The sequence below is a fragment of the Microtus pennsylvanicus genome, chromosome 18, assembly GCF_037038515.1.
Source record: "Microtus pennsylvanicus isolate mMicPen1 chromosome 18, mMicPen1.hap1, whole genome shotgun sequence".
Classification (NCBI taxonomy): Eukaryota; Metazoa; Chordata; class Mammalia; order Rodentia; family Cricetidae; genus Microtus; species Microtus pennsylvanicus.
The window spans coordinates 3342655-3367689 of record NC_134596.1 but is presented as its reverse complement, the minus strand read 5'-3'; the positions used below and the strand labels follow the sequence as shown (position 1 = coordinate 3367689).

At 47.9% G+C, this 25035-nt stretch overlaps 1 protein-coding gene across 1 annotated transcript; it reads left to right on the top strand.

Annotated features, from left to right (window-relative positions):
* Positions 1–213: 213 nt before the first annotated feature.
* Snrnp70 (small nuclear ribonucleoprotein U1 subunit 70) lies at positions 214–21001 on the top strand. Its single transcript, XM_075953132.1, has 10 exons — positions 214–424; positions 1042–1198; positions 3977–4039; positions 4463–4517; positions 10299–10363; positions 10489–10551; positions 14298–14379; positions 17371–17472; positions 20020–20107; positions 20184–21001. Exons 2-10 carry the CDS (start codon positions 1052–1054, stop codon positions 20851–20853), a joined length of 1335 nt encoding a protein of 444 aa, XP_075809247.1. The 5' UTR covers positions 214–424; positions 1042–1051; the 3' UTR covers positions 20854–21001.
* Positions 21002–25035: the final 4034 nt, after the last annotated feature.

Below are 25035 nucleotides of genomic sequence, written 5' to 3'. Positions count from 1 at the left end.
TCGCGGGCGTAGTCGGTTGGGCAGAGAGCGAGGTAGAGGCCGGCTGGCCCTGAGCACGCACGCGCAGTACGGTGGCCCGGGCTTGGCCGCTTAGGCGTGTAAGGAGTCTGAGGGCGGAGTCTCGTCTTGCGCGTGCGCAGTGCCCGCGGCAAGGCCAGGCCCCCCTCATTGGGTTGCTTTTGCCTTGTGCAGCACATGCGCAGTGAGGCCGGCGGAGGGATTCGAGACCCGACCCACTCACCGCTTGGTCGCGAGCTGAGGCCGCGCGGGTGGTGAGCAGCGTCCCGGTTTGCGCGTGCTGCGCGGACCTCTGAAGACAGCTGACGCGAACGCTGCCCAAGTGGAAGCCAGAGCGGGAGGTTTTGTTGGTGAGCGGCGGCCGCGAGGCCTGAGACTAGCGGCAGGCTGAGGAGAGCGCTGCGCGGTGAGTGAATGAGTGGCCTTAGCGGGTGCGAGGCCGCTACCCACAGGCCTTTGCGGGATCCCCGAGCCCGTTCTCCGCGCCTGAGGCCCGCTTCCCGGGTCGCGCCTCACCCTCATCCTCTACCCGGAGTCCCCTGGGCTCTCCGACCCCTTCCATCCCCCTACCTCTCGCGGTCCCCTACCCACAGGCCCTTGCGTTTTGAATGTTGCCTCTTTTCCTGGCTTTTTTTTTTTTTTGTATCCCGGACCTCTACCCACAATTCCTTTCGCCTCTGGGCTCCCAGATGTTTAACGCAGACGCCCTGGCTTGAAGTGGACTACCCTGAGGCCCCTACCTCATAATCTTTTCCTAGGTGTGAAACCGGCCTCCTCCTGAGCCCGGAGCCTCAGTCCCACACCTCCTGATCTTTTCTCTTTGTTTTCTGTGTTTTTCGCCTTTTGTTTCTCAGGTCCTGCCCAAGACCTTCCTTTTTCATGCATATGGCTTCCAGCCGCTTTCCGGGCACATAAGCACCTTGGAGATCTCTCGCTCGTTCGTTTGTTTTTTGTGTGGAGGGGATCCTGGAGGCAGTCAGTCTCCTGTGCTAAAGTTCCCTAACGTAAGGTTTCTGGTCTCAGGTTTAAGAAGATGACACAGTTTCTGCCTCCCAACCTTCTGGCCCTCTTTGCCCCTCGAGACCCCATCCCGTACCTGCCACCCCTGGAAAAGCTGCCACACGAGAAACATCACAACCAACCTTACTGTGGCATTGCACCGTACATCCGAGAATTTGAGGTGAGTACACGGAGACATGGACACACAGGAGGGCTTGGGTTCTGCGTGGGAACAGGCTGCACTTGGACTTCAGCTTTGCAACATTTTAGCTGTGTGCCTATGAGTATACTTTTTTCCATCTTGTTTTCTGCTTTTGTGTGTGTTACTTTTTTTAATTACACTTGTATAAGTGGTATGTGTGCAAACCTGTGAACATCGGGACAACTTGCGAGGCTCTGATCTCTTTCCACCATGCGAGCCCAGGAAATCAAGCTGAATTTGTTAGATTTGATGGCAAGTGCCTTAAGCTGCAGAATTCGTCGTGCTAGCTCCTGTTGTGACGGTCTTGATTTTGTGGCAGTCCTACTTACGTTCCCAGATTCTGCACTTCCTGGGGTGTGTGTGCACCTCCAGGACCTGTTAATTTCTCTTTTTTATGACTTATTTATTTCGGATATAAAATGAGAAATTAGTAAAAAGAAAGAAATGTAAAATGTAATAAATAATACATATCAAATTGTGAAAATTTATGTGTATGGCTATTCTCCTGCATACGCCATGTGCATGCTGCATGCTTGGTGCCATGGATCCTCTGGAACTGGAGTTACAGACAGTTGTGAGCTGCCAAGTGGATGCTGGGAATTAAACCCTCCTCCTTTGGAGGAGCAGCCAGTGCTTTTAAGCACTGAGCCATCTCTCCAGCCCCTATTTTCTTTGTTTTAAGTAGGGTTAATAATGTATTTTGCACGGTTCTGGTAGTCCTATGCGGTTGGTCATATTTATTACATTTGCAAGTATGTCTTATGTCTTTTTTTTTTTTTTTTTTAAGCTTGCAGAGAAACATGATACATGTGCTTGCCTCTGTGCCCTTTGGTACTGGAATTGAAGGCTTGTATCTCCACTCTTTGGGGTTTGTTTGAAGGAAGTTTTTTCTGGGCTCTTCCCCCTCCCCCAACAGGGTTTTTCTGTGTTGTTCTGACTGTCCTGGAATTTCCTCTGTAGACCAGGCTGGTCTCTAACTCACAGGCGTGCATACCACTGCCCAAACTGGAGACAGTTTTTATGGAGCCCTGGCTGGTCTGGATTTCCCTGTGTCACTAAAGCTGGCTTTGAACTTATGATCCTCTGCTTCCTATTCTCAACGTGCCAAAATGATAGGCATGTGCCACCAGCCCAGAAAGTCTATTTTTGATGTTTTGGCTAGGTTTTTTTTTCTAGTGACATTAAAAGGACAGTGTAGGGCCAGGAGATAGCTTAGGGGGTAAATGTGCTTGCTACCAAAAACCCGAGTTCTGTTCCTGGGATCCACAATGTGGAAGAAAAGAGTACATTCTAGCGTGTTGTTCTCTGGCACATACACTGTGATGATACATGTATACATCCTTACCTGAATAAGGTAAATGTGGAAGTTGTTTTTTTTTTCTTTCTTTGAGACAGGGTTTCCCTGTCCTGGAACTAGCTCTTGTAGACTAGATTGGCCTCGAACTCACAGAGGTACGCCTGCCTCTGCCTCCTAAGTTCTGGGATTGAAGGTGTGCACAATCACCACCTGGCTTGGAAGAATTTTTGAAAGAGGATAGTGTTTACTAAGGCTGCACAATATGTCCTGCAGTGCTTAAGGCTTGGGAGCTTGGGGCTTTGGCTCTGTATTTGTTGGGTATGTGTGACTAAATCTGAATCACTTGAGCTCTTGGGTGTCAGGTTCTTTCATTCAGAAAATTTGTCATGTCCTCCATTGGAGCAGATCTAAGAAATGCTGCCATGTAACCAGAAGTCTTAGGAGAGACAGTCTGCCACTGAGTAGGAAAGCCAGAATTTAATAGATAATAGAAAGGTGATTCGTTAGCGTTATTTGCCTGCCTGCCTTGTCACCGCCCCTTAGGAAATGTTATGAGCTAATAAACTGAGTTTAACGGTGCAGCTTAGTGGTGCTTTTTTTGCAGTCATGTGCCAATTAGTATTTAATGAGAGGCTAGTGAGGATCTCCAGACCTGCTGTGCCATTAAGGTTGTCTTGTTTTGGAGGTTTGCCCTGTCCACTATTTTAGACCTTTTTCTAAAACTAGAATTTGGCTCTCTGTAAATCATACTTGGAACTATAGGAAATGACAGTTGCTTTGGAACTGTACTTTACAGCCATGTCACAATCTGATGAACAAGCGTCCACCAGTCAGTGTAGATGCTTTTGTTTCATTTATTTTTGAGACAGGATTTTTCAGTGTAGCCCTAGTTGTCCTGGAACTTGCTTTGTAGACCACATGGGCCTTAAACTCGCAGAGACTTTGCCTCCCAAGTGCTAGGATTAAAGGACACACACGCATGTACATGCAGTAGACATAAAGTTACTTGGGCTGTCCTGGCTCTCAACTGTGCAGACCAGGTTGGCCTTGAAACCACGTTCTGGGATTAAAATAATGCACCTCTACCACCAAGTGGAGGTTTGTTGTTGCTTTGTTTGTTTGTTTTTGTTTTGTTTTTTCCAGACAGTTTCTCTGTAACAGCCCTAGCTAGTTCCTGCCCTGGAACTAGCTCTGTATACCATGCTGGTCTTGATCTAACAGAGATCCCTCTGCCTCTGCCTCTGCCTTTTAAGTGTGGGGAGTAAAGGCATACGCCAGCACCGCCTAGCCTTTTATTATATTGCCCTTGCCACCAATCTGTAGTAGTCTGGTCAGCACTGGTCCATGGAACATACCACATTTTTACCCTCTGTCTTCTGTTTACACAGGAACTGAGAGTCTTTGCATTGTTTGCCTTGTTTTTGTGCCTTGCTATATTCCTTCACCTTTCTTGTTTCTAGGACCCTCGAGATGCTCCTCCTCCAACAAGGGCAGAAACCCGGGAGGAACGCATGGAGAGAAAGGTATGTTTTTTGTTTTGCTATTTTCCCTTTTTTTTTCTTTTTTTTATTTTTGAGACAGGGTTTCTCTGTAGGTTTTGGTCTTTTGGTGCCTGTCCTGGAACTAACTCTTGTAGACCAGGCTGGCCTCGAACTCGAAGAGATCCCCCTGCCTCTGAGTGCTGGAATTAAAGGTGTGCTCCACCCCCAACCGGCTGTTTTGTTTTCCTAGACAGAGTTTCTCTGCCTAACCTTGGCTGTCTGTAGAACAGGCTGACCTCGAATTCACAGAAAAATTCCTGCCTCTGCCTCCCAAGTGCTAGGGTTAAAGGTGTCACCGCCTGACACCTCTTAGTCTTATGTATTTCTAGCTACTTCTTTGCAGGTGGTCCCAGCCATCCAGGGACTTCTGCTTGCACTTACTTTACTTCTCCTTTCTACTGGCAGAGACGGGAAAAGATTGAACGGAGACAGCAAGAAGTGGAGACAGAGCTGAAAATGTGTAAGCTGCTTCTCCCTCCTAGCAATCTTCTCCAATTTCAATTTGCTCTTCTTTCTGGGTCACACCTGGGCCACTATTCTTCTGGGAGCCTGAGAAAACAGAGTTGGTTCACTCTCCTAGCAACCACGTACCAAGGACAGTCCTTGGATTAGGCTTTCTTTCTTTTTTTTTTTTATTAATTTTTTTATGTATGAGTTGTTTGCCTATCTGCATGTAGGAGACCAGGACAGGTCATAGGATTCTATGGAACTAGAGTTGGACAGTTATGAGCTGCTATGTGGGTGCTGGGACTCAAACACCGATCTCTGGAAGAGCAATCAGTGCTCTTAATTGCTTAACCATCTCTCCAGCTCCAGTTGGCTTAGGCTTTTAACAGGTAAGGATACCCCAGTCACTTGCCATTTCTGTAAGGGACCACATTCCACTTTATCTCCAGGATAAGGTATGAGGTAATCTGGTCAGTTGGTTCTGGCTCTATCCCTAGCTTCCTGATCATAGAAGTGGAGATGCTTCACCATCCAGGGTTGGAGGGTTTAAGTAGTGCTTGGTAAGCAGACTCACAACAGGATCAGTAAGTGAAGACTTGACAGAAGATGGGGTTTTTTTGCCATATATATATTGTCTGTAGCTTTAGTGAATCATTTCTTTTTAAACCATATTCCAGACTTGTGGATTTTCACAAATGTGTTTAGTGCGCACCACTAACAGTGCATGAAGTGTAAACAGAGACTGTGTGTTCATTTCCTGGCTGCCCAGACCCACACAGAAACTGTATTAAGTATATAATATTGCCTAAGTAAGCAGGAAATGCATAGTAAGCAACTTCCAAAACTCTAAAATTGACAGACATTTTGCTGCCTGAACAGTCACCCAAATTCTTCTGACACGTTGGGGTATCCATCTTTAGCCTACTTGGCCCATAGTATCTGACAGAGAGGTTCATCATCCTCTTGAAGTAATTGGTGCTGTCAGAAGCAAACATGGTTCATTGTCAAGAAAAGTCTAAGTTCTTAAAATATTTTAAATGCCATATTCTATTAAGTCTGAAAGGTTTGAGGAATACCTAACCATCTGAAATATATCTTTGTACATCTAGAAAACCTAACTAACATGACTAAAGCTTGACTATTACAAATGACAACTGTCTATACTCTTTCTCTTCTCTCTCCCAAGCCTAGTTACTTTTTTTCCCAACACACTGTGACCTGTTCAGAGGTTTATTTCTCTCTGAATCTGTCTTTATTGCATGTTTGTAAAAATTTTCTGACCAGGATCACCTTTTTTGTTTTTTCAATGCTAGGAGGGTGTGGCTAGGACCAACTCTTTGGCCCTGCCTGTTTGCTCCACCCAGCCCAACCTTGCACTGTGCGCCATGCTCACTGCCCCAGCTCCAGGGATGCAGCAGGTCTATCTTCCCAGTAAGCAACTAGTAACACACTGCTTACAAACTCCATTTAAGTGCAGGATCTCCTGAAAGCGCCAGAGGAAGCTAGCTCTTAAAGAAGCCGGGCAGTTTTTCTGCTAATGCTGAGTCAGGAAGGCTTCTCTTAAGAGTGAGTTGTGCCTCTGCTTGCCACCAACAGACAGACACAGAGAGAAAATGCTGCTAACAAGAAACTGATTAACTCTGTTCTTTTGTGTCTAGAATTCCTTTCCAAGCTCTCTCGGGTTTTATGTGGATGTAGTTGCTCCACGTTGGCAACGGAGACTGCTTGTTAATTTTCCAGCCACCCAGACCCAAGTAATCAAACAAACTATATTAGTCACAATACTGCTTGGCTTATTAGCTCAGGTTTCTTATTAACTAACTCTTAAATCTTTTTTTTAAACTATTTTTGTTGTTTTTTTTAATATTTATTTATTTATTTATTATGTATACAATGTTCTGTCTGTGTGTATGCCTGCAGGCCAGAAGAGGGCACCAGACCTCATTACAGATGGTTGTGAGCCACCATGTGGTTGCTGGGAATTGAACTCAGGACGTTTGGAAGAACAGGCAATGCTCTTAACCTCTGAGCCATCTCTCCAGCCCTAACTCTTACATCTTAAATTAACCCATTTTATTAATCTGTGTATTGGCACAAGGCTGTGGCTTGCTGATAAAGGTCTGGCATCTCCCTGACTCCACCAACTCTCACTCCAAATCTGTTTCAGCCTGGCTATATTCTGCCCTGCCATAGGCCAGAGCAGCTTTATTCATTAACCAATAATAACAATAACCAATAATAATTAATAATAACCAATAATTCATTAACCAATAATAACCATGGACCGAGGGGTCAGAAGACTCATCAAGCAAGCAAGACTTGGTTGGATCACAGTTTAATTGTGCCGTATATAAAAGTGTCATTCCGAAACAGCTCCAGTTAAAGGGTTTTAAATGGATTGTAGATCAGGTTAGAAATATGGCTCAGAGGTTAAGAGCACTGACTGCTCTTCCAGAGGTCCTGAGTTCAATTCCCAGCAACCACATGGTGGCTCACAACCATCTGTAATAAGATCTGGTGCCCTCTTTTGGCCTGCAACCATACATGCAAGCAGAACACTGTATATGTAATAAATGAATAAATCTTTAAAAAAAAAGAAGTTAGACATGTTAATAATGAAACTGGTTTAAAAGTATTAAAAATCAGCATCGCAAGCTCTGAGATGTGACTGAAATTCTCAAATTGAGGTGGGGGAATATAGAGGTCTATCAAGTTAAGTTCCCATGTTGATAATTGAAGCAGGATTATGGGTGTGCTTTGTACTTTCCAAAATAGAACATACAGGATTAATCAGGCAGAGTAGGGTGTCTCTGCTTCTCCTCACTAACTGTAAAAGCTTGCTTTGCTCCATTAAAATCGATAGCGTCTGTTTCTTTGCTGAGCACTGGAGTTCCTTCATGTTATCGATTCCTAATGATGTTTATGTGTAGCAGGAAGGGTTATGCTCAATTTAAAGATGAGAAAGTAGTGGCTTATCAAGGTGCAGTATCTTATAAAGAGGGAGAGTTTTGAGGGTTAGCGCCAGCCAACTGAAAGCCTAGTGAAGTTTTCTAGCTTTGAGGCTTCTTGTGGGCCAGTTCATTATCAGGGTCCTGATGACTGATACAGAGAGGTGGAGCTGAGTATACAGGCAAGCATGCCACACTTGCCATACTTAGTAGTATGCACTGGCTATTACTTGTTGTCTTTCAGGTATTGTATTTCTTCAGATATTAGTATTGTTGATTGGTAGCATGGGTTTCTACCTTTAGTCCTTCATCAGTCTTGTGGTAAGCAAGAACTATAGGCATCTCACATAGAGATGTTTCCTCTTGTGTGCTGAGCATTTCCTAGCTGTTCTAGTTGTCTCAGTTGGAAGGCAGCATTGGACAGGTAATACCCATTGTACCCTACATCTGGTGTTGGGAGGTAGGTACCATTTTTACCTGGTACCTTTGGGTCTACTATTTGGTCTACTGTTCGCCACTTGTGCACGTATAGTCTGCTAACTTTATTCTTCTGATCTACCTACTCAAGTGCGTGTGCCGCCCCCTAGTTCTTTCGTTTATTTATTTTGTTTCTCTTTTGAGACAGGGTTTCTCTGTGTAACATTGGCTGTCCTGGAACTCACAGGATCTGGCTGCCTTGAGTACTGGGGTTAAGGGTGTGTGCCACCAATGCCCAGCTACCCAGCATCTTTACAAAAGTTGTTTTTCTTGGTTCCTTTTGCCTCAAAAAGTAATGTTTATTTAAAGAGAGAGAAAGATAGCGATACCTATCTGTTAACTCCTTTCTCTTTACTCCTCCCAATCCTCAGCACACTGGTATTGAACTGTGGCTAAGGGCCGGTAGCAGGACAGCTCCTAGGATGAATTTGCAACTTTGAGGGGCATCGTTGCTTTGGTTTTTTGAGGCAGGGTTTCTTTGTGTAGTTTTGGAACCTGTCCTGCAACTCACTCTGTAGACCCAGCTGGCCTCAAACTCCCGGAGTGCTGGGATTAAGGGTGTGTGCTACCACTGCCCAGCTGAGGGGCATCTCTTTAAGTGGAAATGTAGTTGAAAGTCTTAATGTCTTGAGTTCATTCTGTCACCTTATTAACAGCCGTGCCCTTATAATCAAAAGGAGGACCACCACTATGTCTGATTCTTTGGATTTAGTTTCTCTGTTAGTGGGAAGGTCACAACTGATAACTGAAGAGACTTGTTAAGTATCAATGCCTGTGATATCTGTAACAAGGATAGTCTGTCTAGACTGGTTAAGCATACTTATAGGCCACCAATGGAAGGCAGAAGTACCTCTGATACCATGTTCAAAGGCGTTATGCATGTCAGGCCTCCTTCCAAATTGTCCAGGCTGACCTCAAAATCTCAGCAGTCATTTTTTTTTTCCCTCTTAAGCTCTTACTGTGCAACTGCATACTACAGAGTATATGAATGAGAGAGAGCTGGAGCAGCTGGTGAGAGGGGCACAGAAAGTCCAGCCACTCCCACACTCATTAGAGTTGGGTAATAGGTTTTCATTTTTTTTGTTTAAAATTTACATATACATACACACACACACACACACACACAGTGTTCTGTCTGCATGTGTGCTTATATGACTGAAGCCATCAGGTCTCATTATAGATGGTTATGCGGTTGCTGGGAATTGAGCTCAGGACCTCTAGAAGTACAGCCCGTGCTCTTAACCTCTGAGCCATCTCTCCAGTCTGATTCTTTTTTTCTGAGACAGGGTTTCTCTGTGTAGCCCTGACTGCCCTGGACCTCCCTTTGTAGACCAGACTGGCCTCAAACTCACAGAGATCCACCTGCCTTTGACTTCCAAGAACTGGGATTAAAGTCATGCATACCACCCACCACCCCCCAGTGGTTAATAGATTCTTGATCTTTTTCAGAAGACTTAAATCTTCGTGGCCTAACAGGAGTTAGTTTTCTATTTATACCAGTTGGTCCTGGTCATTTTCTTCAGCGCTAGCCCAGGGTCCCTGCCTGAGGCTGTAGGATAGGGAGGAGAAAACTGTCCTGGACTGTCTTACTTTATTTTTGAGACAGTCTCGCTGTGTAGCTTGTATTGCCTGGAATTCATTCACTATGTAGACCAGGCTGAGTTCTGTCTGTCTCTGCCCCTTCAGTGCTGGGATTAACTCATGGGCCATCATACCCAGTTTATCCTAGACTCTTTAGATTTGTTTATTTATTATGTATGCAGTATTCTTCCTGCATATATCCCTATAGGCCAGAAGAGGATATTATATCTCATTATAGGTGGTTGTGAGCTACCATGTGGTTGCTGGGAATTGAATTTAGGACTTCTAAAAGAGCAGCCAGTGCTCTTAATCTCTGAGCCATCTCCCCAGCACCTTATCCTGGACTCTTGTTGTCTAGTGAGAGACTACTTGGTATCAGGCTTTTCCCGGTTGTGGTTGCAGTCTGTCCAGTGAGTGCCAGTACCGCACATATTAGGGAACAAAATAGCTGAGTTTCCCTCCAGAGAGATCCCATGGATTTAGTTACCGCTCAGCTCACCTTGTATTAGGAATGGCGTTTTGGTGTATCACACCCTATCTATGAAATGGCATTTCCACCCCAACAGCCTGTTGTCCTCATCTGGAAGTCACTCTAGAAAAAGGCCATCTAGCTTTAGTGAAGCTGATCTGAAACTAGGTGTGTAATCAAGCTTGCCAAGTCACTGTGAGGTTTTATTTTAGAAGGGGGTCTATTAAGGTTCCATCTTCCTGTCCTCAGCCTCTGTCCATTTTTCTTCTACTCAAGACTATGGGCACTGTCTACTTAAAAGATTCTCCTTTTTGTACAGGGGACCCTCACAATGATCCCAATGCTCAGGGCGATGCCTTCAAGACTCTGTTCGTGGCTAGAGTGGTAAGTACCCAACTCCTGCCCTGGGAATCCTAGGCTGCTGAGAACTTGAGTCTACTAGCTGTGGGCTGTTTAAGGACTTTGGAACAGTGTGCTTCTCCCATTTAACTTGGCTTTGTCTCTTGTAGAACTATGACACAACAGAATCTAAGCTTCGGAGAGAGTTTGAGGTGTATGGACCCATCAAAAGAGTAAGTGGGTTGGGCTGGAGGGTTGAGTTGGAATATTTGGAGGAGGGAGGAGTAGCCTGAAGAGAGGAAGAAGGCTGGGTTCCCAGCCTGGGAACAGGTCACATCTTTTCAAGGCCTAGGTTTATTTCCTTTAGTGTAGCTTTAGTATCAAAAGTAACATTGGGCAGGGCTGTGGTGGTCCATACCTTTAATCCCAGCACTCAGGAGGCAGAGACTGGATCTAGACTAGCCTGGGCTAAAAAGCTCATTTCTTGTGGATTTAAAATACCTATTGGCAAGCTTCATCTTGCTTCAAGTTGATATATGGTTGAGGAAGCAGGCCCACTAAGGCTATCAGTTCAGTTTAGGTGGGCTGTTTGTTTCTTTTCCAGTTTGTGAGGTAGTCTCATGAGTCCAAGGTTGGTCTCCAAGACCTCGAATAGATATAGCTTACTCTTCTGCCCTCAGGATTAGAGCGTAAGCTCCAGTCAGCAGTATATATGCCAAATAAGAATTGTACCTGAAACTGTCCCAGCTCTTGTACAATTGATGCTTTTATTTTAAAATTTCTTTTATTTATTTTTTTGAGACGGTTTCTCTGTGTAAAATCTCTGGCTGTCTTGGAACTCTCTTTCTAGGCCAGGTTGGTCTCAAACTCAGAGATCCTCCTGTCTCTGCCTCCTGGGTGCTGAGATTAAAGGCGTGGGCCACCACTGCCCAGCTAAAAATTTTAGATTTTTCTGTACATGAGTGTCCTTTTGCCTGCTTGTTAATAGGTTTACTATGTTGGTGCCTTGTTCCCTAGGAGGTCAGAAGAGGTTCCTAGAGCCCCTGGGAGGAGAGTTACACAGAGCCATAAGCTACCATGTGGGTGCTGTGAACCAAATCCAGGTCTGCAGCAGGAGCAGCAAGTGTTCTGTTAACCACTGAGCCATTTCTGATACTATTTTTTGTTTTGTTTCTTTTTTCTTTTGGTTTTTCGATACAGCATTTCTCTGCAGCTTTAGAGCCTGTCCTGGAACTAGAGATCTGGAACTCACAGAGATCAGCCTGTCTCTGCCTCTTGAGTGCTGGGATTAAAGGCGTGTACCACTGCCACCCAGCTGTTTCTTTTTTTCAAGACAGGGTTTCTCTGTGTCACTCCAGCTGTCCTGGAACTCGCTCTGTAGACCAGGCTGGCCTCAAACTCAAAGAGATCCGCCTGCTTCCTGAGTACTAGGATTAAAGATATATGCCACCACCATGTATGTTGACATGAGTGCAGTGCCCTTGGAGGCCAGATGGGCATTGGACCCCTCGGATCTGGATTACATATGGTTGTGGTTCACATAGTCCAGGCTGGCCTTGAGCTCATTAAGCAGAGGGTGACCTTAAATTTAGATCTTCTGTCTGCCTCCAGAGTGCTGGGTTACATCTTAGTCTACCAGCTAAGCTACATCACCAGCACCTTCAGACTTTTTTATTTAGTTGTTTTAGTGTCTCACAGGGCATGGTGGTGATGCCTAATCCCAGCATTTAGAGGGCAAAGGCAGGTGGATCTCTGTTATCTCTGTTAGTTCGAGGACAGCCAGGGCTGTCATACAGCAAAACCCTGTATCCAAAAAAAAAAAAAAAAAGGATAGGGTCTCAGTCTATCACAAGTAGGCCTTGTTTTCTTTCTTTTTTTTTTTTTTAAAGATTATATGTATTCTGCCAATGTATATGTATACTAAGTGTACACAGTGCCCTTGCTCTGGAGCTGGAGTTGCAGACTCTTGTTAATTGTTCTGTGGGTATTGGGAGTGAAACCTGGGTTTCAGCAAGAGCAGCAAGTGCTTTTAACCCCTGAGGAGCCATTTATCCAGCCCATCCCAGCTTCTCTTTTACTTTGAGATGTCTTACTAAGTTGTCCAAACTGGCCTTGAACTTACTAAATAGTTAGGGAGACTTGTTAATTTGTATGTAGTCTACAGATGTTATTGCTACAGGGCAGAGTTAGGTCCCTATGACAGGATGTGTTATGTGGATCTCAGTCCGGGGTGTCTGCTGCCTAACCCTTTGCTAGAACCATACTACCAGGTGTAGTGTCACACGCCTTCAGTTCCAGCACGGTGTGTGGGTGTGTGTGCGCACGCGCATACGCTCAGCAGATGCATCTTTTGAGTCAGTCTGATTTACCTACCAAGCTCAGGCTACTTAACTACCCAAGGTTAGTGAAACTTCAAAAAGAGTGGTAGAAGAAGAACACACGTAGGAGAAATAGTCAGAAGGGAACTAGGGAGAAACACACTAATTGGTTGTCCAGGGCAGATTGGTCAGCCCTGAAAACATGAGCAGGTATATATGGTATGAGCAGGCTGTGTTTGGGATACCCAAACACACATATATATCAGTAATTAACTATATAGGTCACGAGACGGAGAGATGGCTCAGTGGTTAAGAGCACTAGCTACTCTTCCAGAGGTTTCCAGCAGAACTCACAATCATCTTACAATGGGATCAATCTCAAATTATTTTAAATAGAAAGTATTGGACAGAAAAAGAAAACATGTTGTTAACTGTAAGGATAGTGGCTCATAGGCCGGGCGGTGGTGGCGCACGCCTTTAATCCCAGCACTCGGGAGGCAGAGGCAGTCTGAGTTCGAGACCAGCCTGGTCTACAGAGCTAGTTCCAGGACAGGCTCCAAAGCCACAGAGAAACCCTGTCTTGAAAAACCAAAAAAAAAAAAGGATAGTGGCTCATAACTCTAATCTTAGCCCTAAAGAGACTGAGGCAGAAAGATTGTCCATAAGGTTGAGACTAGCCTAGGCTACAGAGTGAGGTCTGGACTACAAAACAAGAAAGATAGATGTTGTGCAATTTGATATCAAAACTCACTTAATTCCTCTGTGCCTTATTTTCCTCTGTTGGGAGACAAAGTAAGAACTGGCGCTCATGATGGACACAAAGCTGATTAGCTCAGGATGGGCCCTCTGGCCTGTCCGTGATTTGTGGGTCTCAGAAACTGGTCCCATCCTCCACCTCCTCTTGTGACCTGATGGAACATGACTCTAGCATGTCAGCTCTGGATCTCAGTTGACTTTTGAAAATTACAAGTGGCAGAGTTAAAATCTTAGGATTCCTGCGCAATCTTTGGACCATATCTATCTGTGTGTGGGCAGGTAGTGATGTGGATGGGAACCTGCTCAAAAACTGTTATTTCCCAAAAGTCTTATTTGTTTTGCCCCACCTCCTGTGTTCCAGCATTTCTTTCTGAATCCTGGTTCTCTGTACTCAAGCCTCCTGTGTCACTGCCATGTGGAGAGAGGACCCAGACACTTGGCCTGACTTTGGTCCTCTAGCCTCCCTGCCTCCCATATGTGGGCTGTCTGCACATCCCTCTTGCCATAGTTGTAGGCAGACTTTTCCACAGTTCTGCATGAACGAGCCGTGGTGGCCCTTTGTGCTCAGCACCTTGTTCATTCCACACAGTTGGCTGCCTTTAGGGGCACTTGACTCAATGCCTATTTGCCTATGGCCTCATCTGAGGATCTCTACCATCAGAGCTGTCTCCACAGCCTTCTCCAGCCTGCTTTGCAGGACCCTCTGCCTCCCACATATGCTTCTGTGCCCTCTGGTTTCCACTTTACTCTGGCTCCCATTGGAATGAGAGTCCCTTGGGACTCTTGAAAGACAAATCTGTTACTGTCTGTCCCCCAGCCCAAGGCCTGTGCCGTAAGTTGGGTTGTGGGGTGGGTGGGACAGCCCTGTAACTTGTGGAACTGACTGCCTTCTGCCTGCCCTGCAGATTCACATGGTATACAGTAAGCGCTCTGGGAAACCCCGTGGTTATGCCTTCATCGAGTATGAACATGAACGAGACATGCACTGTGAGTACCTGTGCCTTTGCCTTTTCTTCTGACCCTCTCACCTCTGCTTCCCGACCTCTTCCCAGTCGTCTGTTCCCTCCCCTACCTGACTTTAGCATTGTTTCTTCTCCCTCTGTTTCTGATATATCTTTTTTTTTATATATATATATACGTGTTTTTTAAAAATCAAAAACAAATCCCCCACAACGTGTGTGTGAGCCCAGGGAGGTAAGTGTCACACGTTGAACCTCTGGCCAGGAGGGCACTGGGTGAGGTATGGGGGCAGCTGGAGGTGGGGGAAGGTGTCGGATTTGGGGAGCTTCTCCGTGTTAGGCCCCCACTGGAGTTGGGGGCCGCCAGGTTGGAGTGAGAGCTGGCCTTTGAACCAGTCTTCTCCTCCCCCAGTAGAACTGGGCTAGGCCACCCGACCCTCCACCTCCCTCCCCAGCCCCCACCCAGTTCTCATCAAGCAGTGATCTGGTGGGCATGGTTAGCACCCACCCCCACAGCTACAAAGCCCCATTGAGGCTGCGCGGCGTCCACTTGGGCAGGGCTGGGTGGGTGGGGGTGGGCAGGGCTGCGGCGTGTCCAGGGGCCGCCGTATTAATTGACTGTTCTTATTGTCACTGCAGCCACCACGCAGCTGGCTTGCAGCTGATGCTTACGCTCCCCTTACAACACCTCAGTGTATGGTTGGTATAAGGGTTTGTATCATGGGTAAGATCACAGCACTGCACACCAGCCCAGCTTAGCCAGGCAGCTTAGGAACAGTGAGGCTTCCCTTCCCACCCTAGTTACCCTTCAGTGTCCCTTCACCCACAGCCCTTTCCTCATTTGGGTGCCCTCTACCCCTCTTGCCCCCCATCCACATGCTCTCTGGTAATCTCTCTGATCCCCAGGGGTAGGGTGGACCTCAGTGGGAGAGGCACTGGCCTACATCCATAGTCGGGCTCCACCCAGCCCCTGACATTTGGGGCCATGTTGACAATACTAAAGTTGGGGTGTTCTGGGGCCAGGGCTCTATACGGAGCCCTTCAGCCTGACCCTCCCTGCCCTATGATTTCTGTGGGGTTGTCACCATAGTGGTCTTGGAGAGACTCTGACTTCTAGTTTGGGGTACTGTGTCCCTTCTATCTTCCTTGGCATGGTGGGAGCCTCCTGAGAAGGCAACTGTGATGCCCAGTGCCTGAGCTCCCCAAAGTGCATGGATTGGGGTTCAGGGTATGGGAGGGGTGGAACAGGCTTCAAACAACTGAAGGTGTGGTAGTTTTTACTAAACCTGTACTGAGGCAGAAGAGAGGGAAAGAGAGAAAGGCCTAGACTGACACAATTACATGGTCTTCTTGCCGTTTCCTGGGTTGGGCCTCCTGGGGTTTGGGATGGGGAACCTGAGCAGGGTTCCTGTACTTGACAGACCTCAGTTCTCAAGTTCCCTCCCCTCTCCTCTGCTCTGGGGTTAGGGGCCAATTGGCCCCTCCTGGAGCATGGAAATCATTCCTGGATCCCAGATGTGTCCCTTGTGTGCCAGCCTCAGCTGCTGCCACTAGTTGGGAGGGCAATTGGAATTGTAGGTGGAGAAGCCTGACCCCAGTGCTAAGAGTCAGACCAGTGCCTAGTGGAGTGTGACTGTTTCAGGAAGTGGTGAGGTGGCAGCTGCTTTGAAGCCTTTAGGCCTGATGTTTAAGGTCAAGCAGGATAGCCCTAGGGCTTCCAACCTAGGCTCAAATCATTCCTCTGTGAGACTCTGAGGCCCCTTTACTTCCTCTATCCACCTGTCTTTAGGTGTTGTGGGAAATGTAGTCTCTCTCAGGGCTCCCAAGACCTGGCTACCTTCCCTGTAGCTTTAACTACCCCAATGGTGGTGGGTGTGGGGTCTGTGTGAGTGCTCAGGTAAGCTTGGGGTCTCCAGGTAAGCAGTCCCGTGTCCCACCCCAACCCCACCCCCGGGAAGCCCGCCTCCTCGCCAGGCCCCCAGGAGTTGCCGAGCCCCCCCCATCCCGCTCGGTTTGGACACCCGCAAGGCCGGCATCGGTAAATGGCACCTTTTTCTCTTCCTCTGGTTGTTATTGGGGGGGAGCGGGCAGGGGTGGGGCAGGGTATTGTGGTTGGTGAGCACAGTTCCTTAGGCCAGGGCTGGAACCTGGATAGGGAAGGGACTTTTGGCCTTAACAGCCCTGCCTGATGACAGGCTTGCACTCTGGGCCTCCGTACTCTGTCTTATACTCCTCAACTTCCCTGAGGGCTCAGGCTGGGCTGTAGACCCTGCTGGCCATTGAGCTTGACCTGGAGGACAGAGCTGTCCAGGCTAGGTGGTGGCAGGGTCAGTCTGCTCAGGTAAGGCAGGGTTTTGAGTAGCACGGCACATGTACCTCTGGGCCTAGCCAGGGTCCTTGGAGGCCCCTGGGGAGCTCAGCCCCCACTTCTGTCTCTGCCAGTTCCTTAAGGTCTCCATTCCTGTACATTTCTGATCTGATGTCTGTTACCTCGCACTGACCTCCCTATGAAAATACAGAGAAAGAAAACTGGTGTGGTCTGGGTGTGGGGGGGCCCAGTGGGCCTCCTGCCTCAGCATGGTGTCTAGGGTGCATGCCTGGGTGTGGAGGGGCCTAGCCAGCCTCCTGCCCAGCATGGTGTCTAGGGTGCATGCCTGGGTGTGGAGGAGCCCTCCCCACAGCAGAGGCCAGCATTCAGCTAACCTCCAGTTTCTTTGCAGCAACTTTGGCCGTCCTGGCAGGAGGGGGCTGCTCCATCATGTGGGAGCTGGGGGTGGCCAGGGTGAATGTTTTGCCCCCCCTCCCCAGTGACATTTGGGGATGCTTAAAAGGAATTGGAATGGATGGAGCAGGCCCTTCAGGGTGGGAAGAGGGCTGTCTGGCTGTTGGTTGCCTGGCTGACTGGTGGGAGTGTGAGTGTGTGTGCAGGTGGATTTGAGGGGAAGGGATGCTGTTGCATGGATCCTTGTCTGACTAGAGCACCTTCTGGGGAATCCCCCTCCCCCCACATCTGTTGCAGCCGCTTACAAGCACGCAGATGGCAAGAAGATAGATGGCAGGAGGGTCCTTGTGGATGTGGAGAGGGGCCGGACTGTGAAGGGCTGGAGGCCCCGGCGTCTAGGTGAGTACATTTTGCCCTCTGGGTTCCTGGGCCTGTTTGTAGGTCATTTTGCCTTCAGTCTCCGCACCCAAATGTTGCTTGTTCCCCTCCATTTCCAGCTTGTCTTCTCTCATCAGCTTCATGGCTTTAGACACTGGTGCACCCACAGACACCTACACATGAGTGCCCAAGCATACCATGGTCTTTCCTGGATGAGTGATTGACCAGCAGCAGCTCTTGTGGGAGTAACTTCAGCACTGACCTCAGCACCTTATGCCTAGTGGATTTGGTATCACAGGCTAGGTTTGAGAGTGTCATTGCCTTCTAGCTTTGCTCTTGCTCTCGCTAAATGGCCTCTTCATCTACTCCCTGGCTTCATGTACTCACTAGCCTAGTTTCTGCCTTCACATTTGGAGCAGGAGGGCGGCAGCCTGGGCTCTGACCCTGTCTCTGTCCCCTCACTGCCTTTATAGTTGTCATTGTCTGTCTCCATCAGGGTTGTTATTGTGAGAAGTCTTAAAATACATTTGAGGATCCTGAAGCATAAGGAAAGGAAGGTCCTGCTGATGCTGAGCTCTTGTCTCAGTCCCAGGCCCCTGATGTCAATGGACCTCACCAAGAGAACCTTGAGGCTGGGCATTGAGATTGTGCTGTTGTCTCTGTATGTTTGCTCATCTAATGGTTCACTGTTAGGCTCTGCCTAGGTTGCAGGTTTTGTGTGCCAGGTGCTCCTCTGTCTTGGTCAGCTTTACCTGCCTTTGCTTTCACCTGTGCGCCTGTGCCGGGTTGAATAACACCTCAACCCCCAGGGCCTCCAGTTCTTAGAAAAAAGATGAGTTCTTGAGACTTTGTGCAGTGTTGGGAGATTCCTGAAGTCTCAGAACCAGCCTGTTGTCTGACGTACAGACTTGTGAGAGTGTGGGTCACCTTCAGCCACAGGCGGACGTGGAGCCCGTGTGAAGCTTTGTGTAGCACCTCTCCACATGCAGTCAGTCACACAAGTATTTTATTACTTGGGTATAGCTCTGAGACAGGCTCTCAACTTTGAAGCCCAAGGTGATCTTCCTACCTCCACCTTCTGAGTGTTGAAATTACATGCCTGGCTGTTTATTTTTAAAGAATGAGACGTTTGTTTAACTAGGTTTCTGAGGTTTCAGTCCACAGTCTAACTGGCTCTGTTGCTTTTGGACTTGTGGCAAGTCAGATATGAAGAGTAGTGGACGGAAGGAACTCAGCTCGTGTATTTCTTTTTAAAGATGTTGACATCCTCTTGTATTGATGATGTAGCCCATTGTTAACTTGTGATCCAGTAGCTGGAGGTCTGGGTTCATCCTTTTCCTATTCCTGGTTTTAACATCCTTGCCTTTGACTGACTGGGAAGTGTCTCTGGACACTCTTCTGGTGTGTGGTGCAGGAAACCACAGGCATGGGATTCCCAGCCATGAGCCTTCCTTGTCAGATCACTGGAATCAAGTGGCTCATTAATGGCTCCCCATTTGAAATATGAGTGCTGCCTGCTCCTTGGTGCTATTGGTCAGGTATGTGCCATCTTTGTAGACAGGGTTAAATCTGTGCAAGTTCAGAATCTGAAGGGGGTGTCGTGGTTTTCTTGCACAGTTGGTGAGCTTGAAACCTGTCTGGCTGATGCTGGTGGCCTATGACAATTCAGTGGAGTGGCATTTTGTGTTGAGCAAGGCAGGATCTGAGTTGGTGCTTTGAGACTGATGGGGGAGTACAAGGTACAGAGACAAGGAGAAAAAGCTTAACTCCAGGGAAGATATATGTAAGAGTTACGGCTCTTGTGGGAGGCCAGAGTACAGCTGAGGAGTCTGGAAATGACGGATCCCCTGGGAAGCAGCTGGCTGTGGCGGGTCTTCCAGTTTTTCTATTCTTTGAAAATATAAGGTCTCTTGGGCTGGAGAGATGGCTCAGTGGTTAAGAGCATTGCCTGCTCTTCCAAAGATCCTGAGTTCAATTCCCGGCAACCACATGGTGGCTCACAACCATCTGTAAGGAGATCTGGTGCCCTCTTCTGGCCTGCAGGCATACATGGAGGCTGAACACTGTGTACATAAAAAATAAATCTTAAAAAACAAAAAAAGAAAGAAAATGTAAGGTCTCAGCGTGTAGCCTTGAGTGGCCTAAAGCTCATTGTGTAGACTAGGCTGGACTCACTCATCTACCTGCCCTGTCTTCCCAAGTATGGGATTAAAGGGCTGTAACATTACCTAACCTCTTTCAGCTTTTCTCTGGACTCACACTTTGGATATTGTGCACAAAAATGCAAGTTGTTGGTGCACTAGCCTAGAGTCTGAGGTCTCAGGTGAGGTTGGCAAGCTTGGGAGGAATGAAAATTCTTGTTCGGGTGTCTGAGAGCTCTAACACCTTGTGAAAGCCTTGCATGAAAACAGGCTGTTCTGTGGCAAGGAGACATGGAAATGATTGGCATGGGATTGTGCACCATAGCTACCAGTAGAGGTATTTGGGGTTTTTCCTCTATTTAGGAACCCCTCTCAAGTTTGCCATTTTTGCTCCATTCCCACTGACCCTGTGTTCCTTGGCCCACAGGAGGTGGCCTTGGTGGGACCAGAAGAGGTGGTGCAGATGTGAACATCAGGCATTCTGGCCGAGACGACACTTCCCGATATGATGAGAGGTAAGGTTGGGCACCTGGTTTCTTGGGACAAGACAGTAATGGGGGTGCCCTGCCACACACTGCTAACCTTATCTAGGCCGGGCCCCTCCCCACTTCCACACAGGGACCGGGACCGGGACCGTGAGCGGGAGCGCAGAGAAAGAAGCCGAGAGCGAGACAAGGAGAGAGAACGGAGACGCTCCCGCTCTCGGGACCGGAGGAGGCGCTCCCGGAGTCGAGACAAGGATGAGCGGCGCAGATCCAGAGAGAGGAGCAAGGACAAGGACCGAGACAGAAAGCGCCGAAGTAGTCGGAGCCGAGAGCGAGCACGCAGGGAGCGGGAGCGAAAAGAGGAGCTTCGAGGTGGTGGTGGCGGTGGTGGTGGTGGTGGCGGCGGCGACATGGCTGAACCCTCTGAAGCTGGTGATGCAGCTCCTGATGATGGGCCTCCTGGAGAGCTTGGCCCTGATGGCCCTGATGGCCCAGAGGAGAAGGGCCGGGATCGAGACCGGGAGCGACGTAGGAGCCACCGAAGTGAGAGGGAACGTCGCCGGGACCGAGACCGTGATAGGGATCGAGAGCACAAACGGGGGGAGCGGGGCAGTGAGCGGGGCAGGGATGAGGCTCGGGGTGGGGGTGGCAGTGGTCAGGACAATGGGCTAGAAGGGCTAGGTAGTGATGGTCGGGACATGTACATGGAGGCAGAGGGTGGTGATGGGTACATGGCCCCGGAAAATGGATATCTGATGGAGGCAGCTCCCGAATGAAGAGGCTTCCTGTGTTGTGGACATGCTTCTGTTTCGCTGTCTGCCTTCCTAGCCTTTCCACCATGGCTTGTCCTCTGAGGTAGAAGTTTTTTTGTTGTTTTTTGTTCTGATCCCTTGGATTTAAAAATAAAATTAATTTCATGATTAATAGTGGGCACCTGGTGTATTACTGCACTTGCTCTCTTCCCAGAAGGTTGTTGCTGTACATTGTCCGGCCCCTCTGGGTGTACTAATTCTAGAGCACATTTTGCAACCTGGAGTAGAGGCTGTGCTCAAGTCACCAGGACTGCTTGTCAGGTCAGATAGGGAACAATGAGAGAACAGTAGGCCAAGAGGCAGGGTGCCAGCCAGGATGGCACAGGCGTGTGGGTAGGAAGCATGTCTGCTCCTAAAGTGTGCTAATGAGATAGATAGCCATCAGCAGTTGAGATGTGCATATGCATTCCTGGGAGGAAGACAAAGCTGGGGGAGCTTTGAGTCTGCTGGGCCCTGAGGAAGCAGTGGGTAGCCTGGCGTGGTCCTGAAGGAAGGCTACGGCAGCCATTTAGATCTGACTGACAGACTCCAGTCTGCACATAACCAAGAGTACCACAGATAACTGCCCTAACGGGAAACCTGACACACGCGCCTGTGGATCTCCCCGGGTTTGACTGGGTGTTTCACTGTAGAATGCTTAGGGTGGCAGAAACTTGTGAAAGGCATTGGAGGATGACCAGTGGGGACATCAGTTCCTTTCTTAAGGAATTGATACGGCTTAAGTATAATATGGCCTTCACATGGGATATTTGTCTCCAACTGTTGGGGTGGCTGTGGGTTTTAAGAGGAAGGACCCGGTTAGAGGAAATAAGTTCTTGGGAATATGCTGTGCTGTTTCCTGCTCATGAGATGAGAGCACCTGCCGCAGGCTCCTGCCAAGTGTGCGCGGCTGAGTGACTGCACTGAGACCTCTAGTGGTGAGTGGATATGAAGTTGTGTATGCCAAGTGCTGTATGGTTATTTTTCTGGGGAGGTGGGAAATAGAGCTGGGGACTGACAGACCAAATGTCCAAGCTCTGCTTGGTGAACAGATTCATTGGGAAGCGCTCCCCAAGAGATTCTGTGCAGTTGTGGAGGATGTACTGACACTCCTATTTTGGGGGCACCAACAATTTGTCCCCATCTCCCAGCTATCAATGTATTTTGTGAATGATCATGGTTTTGCCTTCAAAATGGGTGCTTATTACTGGTGGGAAACAACCACTGTATTCACAGCCTTGAAAAGACTGTAGAAACGTGAAACTCCTGTAGGTTTCCTGGGAGGCCCTGGAATCTCTTCTTGTGGAGGCGTGGTGAGATTTCAGCAGCCACACTGCTCTGGTGGAGAGCCTCCCACCACATGCCAGGATGGTCACTAGGAGACGGACCAGGATAGGAATACAAAATCAAGGATTTAGGCCATAGTATTCAGCAGCCACTTGGAATTTCATAGGCTTTTTGGGAAAAGGACTTGTGAGGTAACAAGAAGGGTAGGTAGAAGATGCAGGGCCACTGAAGCGAAAGCAGAAAGTAAAGAATTAGCAAGTCTGAGGTTGACAGTTTAAATTGTTTCCGTTTCTATGGCAGTCTCTGTAGCCCTTGCTGTCCTGGAACTCACTAGATATACCAGTTAGACCAGGCTAGCCTCACAGAAATCTACCTGCCTCCTTCTGCCTCTTGAGTGCTGGGATTAAAATCATGTGAGCACACTCAACTCTGAGGTTCGTGGTTTAGTAGGTGAGCTGGGCGTGGTGGCAGAGGCAGGCAGATCACATGACAGCCCAGTCTCTACTGAGTTCCAAAACAGCCACATCTACAGAGAAAATTACCCATCTTTGGTGTGTGTATGGAGGGAGGGGAGTATTTTAGTAGATGGATTTAGGAATTAGTTTAGATACCAAAACACCCAAATTTCTTGTCTTGAACCCCGGAAATGCTGGAAAGATGGAATTGGACAAATTTAATGAAAATTCCTTTTGGCTTAGGAATTGACTTAAGTGAATGAATGAAGGATTCAAGAAAATCAATTCAAAACTGGCACATGCCTTTAATCCTAGCACTTGGGAGGCAAGAGCAGGCAGATCACTGAGTTTTGAGGCCAGCCTGGTCTACAGAGTGAGTTTCAGGACAGGCTCCAAAGCTACATAGAGAAATCCTGTTGGGGGAGAAAAAAAGACAAATCAGTACAAATGGAAGTAGATGGCAGTTCCTAGAGAAGTTGACCCAGGCTGGCAAGAAGACTGAAATTCCAACTTTGGGAATTATAAAAAGAAAATTAAGGGGCTAGAGCAATGGCTCAGAGGGCTCATAACCATCTATAATGAGATCTGGTACCCTCTTCAGGGGTGAAGGCATACATGCAGGCAGAACACTATACATAATAAATTTTTTTTTTTTAAAGCCAGTTGTGGTATGAGAAGATCATGAATTTAAAGTCAACTGGGGCCGGGCGGTGGTGGCGCACGCCTTTAATCCCAGCACTCGGGAGGCAGAGGCAGGCGGATCTCTGTGAGTTCGAGGCCAGCCTGGTCTACAAGAGCTAGTTCCAGGACAGGCTCCAAAACCACAGAGAAACCCTGTCTCGAAAAACCAAAAAAAAAAAAAGTAACTACAATTCCTGTTGTGTTTGAGGCTTGGAAAGAAGCTGAGGATGTAGGGTAAAGAAGGGAAGTTTGTAAAAGGCCAACAAGCAAGTACCTCTTGAAATAGCAACTCACAGCACAGCTTGCGCCCCACACTAAGGATGTCACAGGCAAACATGAATTAAACCAAAAGCTGTGACCACCTAGGCATTCACAAGAGGGCACTGACCTCCATGTGTGCTGTGCTGGGCCAATATACACAAAGTCATAAAGTAAATTTTAATTTGTTTTGTTTTTGGAGACAGAGTTTCTCTGTAGCTTTGGAGCCTGATCTGGAATTTGCTCTGTAGAACTTACAATCAGCGATCACTTCCTTAGCCAAGGGGTGGCTGTCCAGTTTTTTGCTAGTCCCTGCTACTCAGAGTGGCTCTAAAGGTTAAGGACAATACTCTGTCCCTCAGCTAAAGACAGGAAAGCAGAAACTAAGCTCCATAAAAGCTTCTGAAGCAGGTACCTGGTTGTTTGGTTCAGGTTGCTGCCTTTGAATCCAGGCATGGTAGCTGAAACCTTAAATCTTGGGAGGCTGAGGTAGGAGGCCAAGGCCATCTTTGGCTCTCTGATGCGATGGGTAGTTAGGGGATGACGTCTTGTCATTGACACTGCTACTATTGTGAGTGCTGTGGTGGAGACACCCTTTTCTGACCACATCCCCACAGCCGGCAGCAACATTCCATATCAATGACCACCCCTCTTTAAAACAGCCGCTCTTTAAAGATTTATTTATTATGTATACAACATTCCTTCCATGTATGTTTACATGCCAGAAGAGGGCACCAGATCTCATTATAGATGGTTGTGAGCCACCATGTGGTTGCTGGGAATTGAACTCAGGACCTTTGGAAGAGCAGGCAATGCTCTTAACCTCTGAGCCATCTCTCCAGCTCCCTACTCCCCCATTCTTTCCTTGTTTCTGCACTCCTCTCCCCTTGTCTTAACACCGGAGACAGCCAGCAGCACCTTCTGGTCTCCAGTTCCCAGGCCCCTTTCAGACATCACAGGCCCAATCAAGCATCTGTAGTCTAAGCTGGCCAACTGATGGTCTTCCTGCCTCCACAGGCTGGGATTCCAGAAGTGCACCATCACACCGGGGTATGCAATACTGGAGCCTGAACCCAGGGCCTCAGGGCCTTCTGCTTGCTAGGCAAGTACTGTCAGCTGAGCTACATTCCCAGCATCAGCACAGTCTTCTCAAATTGAAAAGATTTGCATGCACTCCACACAGCCACCATTGAACAAATGGTAGCCTGCACACATTAATACTTCCATTGCACCTCTCGACCCGAACAGGCATGTTTCACATTAGTCTACCGGTCTCCCGGCCTCAGCTTATTGCGACAGCATCCTCCCTCCTGCCACTTCTGCAATCCAGACTTCTTGGGTGCCCCCAGAGATCTTCAGTTACACACCTGACGATCCTATGTCACTTTTAGGGATTTATATGAAAATACAAATCCAACATGTAAATGACAGTACAAGCTCTCTCTTGTGCTATCACCGTGACTTCCCAGCCTCTTGGGCGCTCTGG